Here is a 4,949-nt window from a genome sequence, read left to right on the forward strand (position 1 = left end):
CATAGGCTATTTGAAAATAGCAGATCTACAAGCTCACAACGCGTCGCATCGCGACGCGTTGTGAGCTTGTAGATCGGCTATTTTCAAATATTTAGTACTTTTACTTTTGGTACTTTAAGTACATTTTTATGCCAATACTTTTGTACTTTTACTCAAGTACATTTTTAATTCTGGACTTTTACTTGTAACAGAGTATTTTTATATTGCAGTATTGGTACTTTTACTTAAGTAAAGAATTTGAGTACTTCTTCCACCACTGACTAGGAGCCAGGATGGAGGACGCGGCCCTCGACAACCGGACGTCCCTGGCGAAGGGGGCGAAGGTCATGGCCAAGGAGGCCAAGAGGCACGCCGCCAAGAAGGTCAACAAGGCGGTGGACCGGGCGGCCGACGAGTACCACTCGTCCGGGCGCTCCTCCTACGCCCGCTTCCAGGACGAGGAGGAGGACGAGGAGGCCACGGCGGGAGGAGGAGGAGGAGACGTCTACCGGGGCGGAGACCCGGGGGTCCGGGAGCACGAGGAGGGGTCCGCCAGCGACGCCACGGAGGGGCACGACGACGAGGACGAGATCTACGAGGGGGAGTACCAGGGCATCCCCAAGGCGGACGGCAAGGTGGGGGGGGGGGGGGCGGAATACTCCTTCTTAGCATAACGTATCGTATCGTGACTGCAAATATCTATATTTTATTATTAGGGCTGGGACTTTAACTCTTTAAGACCTGAGAACGCATCTGTGTGTCATTTTTAGATTTCGTTGGGCTATTCAAAAATAGCAGATATACAAGCTCATAGCGCGGCACCGAGTGCCGCGCTATGAGCTTGTAGATCTGCTATTTTTGAAAAATCGTGAAAAATGTTGTGCAAATCTTTGAATATATATATATTTAAAGCGAGCATTTCTAGCTAAAATGTTATTGCTTCTGGGGATTCTACAAATGTCTTCTAAATCAGTTTAAAACAGTTTTCTGAAACACTTATGTTGCTATAATATTAATGTCAGTGTCAAGGAGCCCCACAACGATATGTATTTGGCTGCGGACCCCCATCTAAAAAAAAAAAAATTCCAGGGACCCCCAGAAGCAAAGATTTTAGTAAAAAACTATCGCTTTATATATATATATATATTCAAAGATTTGCAAAAAAATAAAAACGATTTAAAAAAAAATAGTAGATCTACAAGCTCATAGCGCGGCACTCGGTGCCGCGCTATGAGCTTGTATATCTGCTATTTTTGAATAGCCAAAAGTATAAAATATGGATAAAGTGGTTACACAGATGCGTCCCCCGGTCTTAAAGGGTTAACTGATTAATTCCGATTAATTAATTACCGACAATTAACGCGATTAAAAAAATGACACATTTTAATCACGCTTAGTTTTTGCACTTTTCTCACAAAAGGAGTTTCAGGCGTGTCGATCATACCGGTGCATTTAACCAACAGACAACAGACCCCATCAGGGCACGCAATGGGAGAAGAAGCCGATCAGACGGCTTTGCTTGGCCCAGTGGATGAGACATTTAGATTAAAAAAGTCTTTGTGCAGATTGTGCAACAAAGAATTTGCATATCACCTCAATGCTAAAGTCTGTTAACACATTCCATGCCAGCGTTTAATCTCATAATGTACTCACCAGTGCCAGCGTTTTATTGTAGTTTTTTTGTTTTTCTCACGTCGCCATAGACCTCGTTAAAATCCTTAAGATTGAGCTCTAAACTGTTTGTAAACTCAGCGGAGGTCCTTCTCCGTCGCCCAGTGAAAACCCCATGCAAAACGCAATCTCCATCTTGTAGTTAGAACGGTTTATGTTAAACAGTGATCAGCGACGAGAAAAACTACAAAGAGAAAATGGCGTTTCAGTGTCCACTTTAGAATGGAGGCAGATGGGATTGGCAAAACCGGAACCCGGATAATTCCGTTTCCGGTGGTGCTACCGGAAACGGAAGTGGATCGAAAATTTCAGAAAGTGCACTTTTTGGTTTTTTTCAAAAACAAAAAAAAAACACCACTTCGCAAGTTCGCATAGATCTACGCAATTGGCACGTGGCGGCTTTAAATAGGTTCGCGTAGATCTACGCGATTGGCAGTCAATGTGTTGTTAAGAACCACCTTGATAAAGAAAAATAAACTATTTAGTTGCTTAAACTTATAAATTCACTCATTGATTCACTCGTATACCAAAATCCGTTTTAATTTAAAAAAAAATCCCAGCCCTATTTATGATATTTTATGTTTTAACTTAAAGGGCAAGACCACTTTGGTAGAGGTTTGGGTTGTGTAGTTACCTTGCCATGATGTAACTCCAAAGGTGGGCAAGAAATAAAAAATAATTGCTCCATTAATTAGAAATTGATAATTCAAAATATTGACCATTGACTTACATTGTATGGTAAAACAGCTCTCAAAGTCACTATTTTAGCACGTAAACGAACGCAAACAAAGTTGATTCAGACAATATAGAACATCACCAAACCCAGTACTGTTTTTTTTTTAAACAAAAATGTCAACTTCCTGTTGATTTTGCCATTTTTAATAAGTAGAAAACCTGGACTGGATCCGCGGATCCGGATCCAGATCTTCAAATAGTAAAATCAACAGGAAGTTGACATTTTATTTAAAAAAACAAACAGTACTGGGTTTGGTGATGCTCTATATTGTCTGAATCAGCTTTGTTTGTGTTCATTTATGTGCTAAAAGAGTGACTTTGAGAGCTGTTTTACCGTACAATGTAAGTCAATGAGGAGCATATTTTGAATTATCAATTTCTAATCAATGGAGCAATTATTTTTGATTTACCTTTGGAGTTACATCATGGAAAGGTAACTACACAACCCAAACCTCTACCAAAGTGGTCTTACCCTTTAAACCCTATATAGTTGACTGGAGTCCCTCATGGCTCTACACTAGTGTCTTTTCTGTCTTCTGTTATTGTGGGGAAAGCTTTCGTTTTGTTTTTTTTCACTTTAATGTGACCAGCTTATATGTTTTCGTGTGAAGCAAATTTGCACAGGGGATTTTTTGCATTTCTATCGGTTTTGTTCCTTCTTTAATCTCAGATATTACAGATATCGTGATGTTTTTCTTTCAATACATCGATTATCGCACATTATGTGTATCGCGATATCATCGTTATGGAGTGGCCAAATAATCGTCATCATCATCAAATGGTGACATTGTCTGTTGTGGTGAGGAAACCGTGTATGTAAAAACAAACTTAGAAAAACAAAATATTACTTTTTAAAACACTTTTTAGAAATAGTGAAAAAAAGCCCATCTACAAGCCCGTAGATCGTCTATTGTCACCACGTTAACTGCAACACAAGGCGTTAAAGGTTCTATGACATTCATTTTCACTTTTTTATGTTTTTTTGGGGGTTTTATGACCTCAATTACACCCAAAAAATCTGAACTTTGAACATTCAGTGGATTTTCTGTGGTCTGGGGTTTTCTGAATAATTAGGCTGAAAACAAATCTGAGCTTGGCCCTTCGACAGTGAGGTCACAGCCGATTAATCCCGCCCACTCTCCTCCTCGCCCCTCCCCTCCCCTATCCTTTCCTTTGGGGGGGGGGGCGGAGAAGAGGCGATGATTGACAGGCAAAATCCCTCACCAGCGACACCCGCAGGCAAAGATTTCTTTTTTCATTGCAGTTGAAAAGGCTTTAGAAATGTGAGAGAAAAACACCTGCCATGGATCAATGGAGTGGAATTTTTTATTAAAACCTTCTATACACGTTTGAAGGACCACGACAAAGACTTTTAATGTGTGGTAAAACTGAACGTCATGAAACCTTTACATTTAACACAATAACGTAAATTTGAAACCTGGGACATACAACAACGAGCTCTTATACCGGTATTGTCCTCTAGTTGGCGCTAGGGCCGCCGGTGTCGGACGCCAGCCGGGAGCGCAAGGAGCTGGAGACGGAGCGGGAGGCGGACGAGGAGGAGCTGGCCCAGCAGTACGAGCTCATCATCCAGGAGTGCGGCCACGGACGCTTCCAGTGGCAGCTGTTCCTGGTGCTGGGCCTGGCGCTGATGTCGGACGGCGTGGAGGTGTTCGTGGTGGGCTTCGTCCTGCCCAGCGCAGAGACCGACATGTGCGTCCCCAACTCCTCCTCCGGGTGGCTCGGTGAGTAAAGCAACGCCGACCTAGCCTGGTAAACCCTCCCTCCGGAAATCTCAATTCCATTTCATTTCAGGAGTGAGTCTGGCATGAACCGCCTTTCTGCAATATTGGCTGTGTATGCCAAACGGACGCGCCTATCAGCGTCGTCGCTCATTGTTCTGTGATTGACAGCTTACGTTGGCCAATCAGGTGGCGAGTTCGAGTGAGCCCAAAACACGAACGGCAGCCATCTTTTTCTTGTGCGGCCAATTCTCCGCTATTTTTTTACTTCAAAAAGCTCTCTAACTTCTATTTTGAGGCACGGAATTTACTTATAAGATATCGTTTGGATAGAATTTAGTTGTTTAACTTCATATATGTGGTCAATTAATCATGACAAAGCCTATTTAAAAATAAAAATGTAGAGAACCGGTAGGGGCGGGCAGTGACACCATTGTACCCGAAAAAGGCAACCCATTTTGGGTATGGCTGTCTCAAAAGTCCCGTCGCGTCACATTAAGACTGGTGAACTGCTGATTGGCTGAAGGGGAAAAATTATCATTGGCTGAAGGGGTTGTCAGTCAACGGTATTACTCCCGCCCAACTCCAGCACAGCCAATATTGCAGACAGGCGGATCAGGCCAGACTCACTCCTGAAATGAAATGTAATTGAGATTTCCGGAGGGAGGGTTTACCAGGCTAACGCCGACCACCTCTCGTTGGCTTTATTCACTTTTATTTCTGTGGGAGTTTTACTGAAGAAGAGGTTATGATAATAATACATGAACTAGTCCATACCCGGCGATGTGCGCAGCCAAACTACTGTATTATGCAGACTTTTGG

The 4,949-nt window shown here is 42.8% G+C and overlaps 1 protein-coding gene across 1 annotated transcript in view; it reads left to right on the plus strand.

Moving 5' to 3' along the window:
- Positions 1–272: 272 nt before the first annotated feature.
- The window catches only part of sv2ca (synaptic vesicle glycoprotein 2Ca), a gene marked incomplete at both ends in the record, with an annotated part of 65,816 nt that continues 61,139 nt past the window's right edge, over positions 273–4,949 (plus strand). The window contains 2 exons of the mRNA XM_080432437.1: positions 273–614; positions 3,869–4,134. Of these exons, the coding sequence (XP_080288563.1) occupies positions 273–614; positions 3,869–4,134 (608 nt within the window). The remainder of the gene's footprint in view (positions 615–3,868; positions 4,135–4,949) is intronic.

The sequence above is a fragment of the Gymnoscopelus braueri genome (assembly GCF_963280865.1).
Source record: "Gymnoscopelus braueri genome assembly, chromosome: 7".
NCBI classification, from domain to species: domain Eukaryota; kingdom Metazoa; phylum Chordata; class Actinopteri; order Myctophiformes; family Myctophidae; genus Gymnoscopelus; species Gymnoscopelus braueri.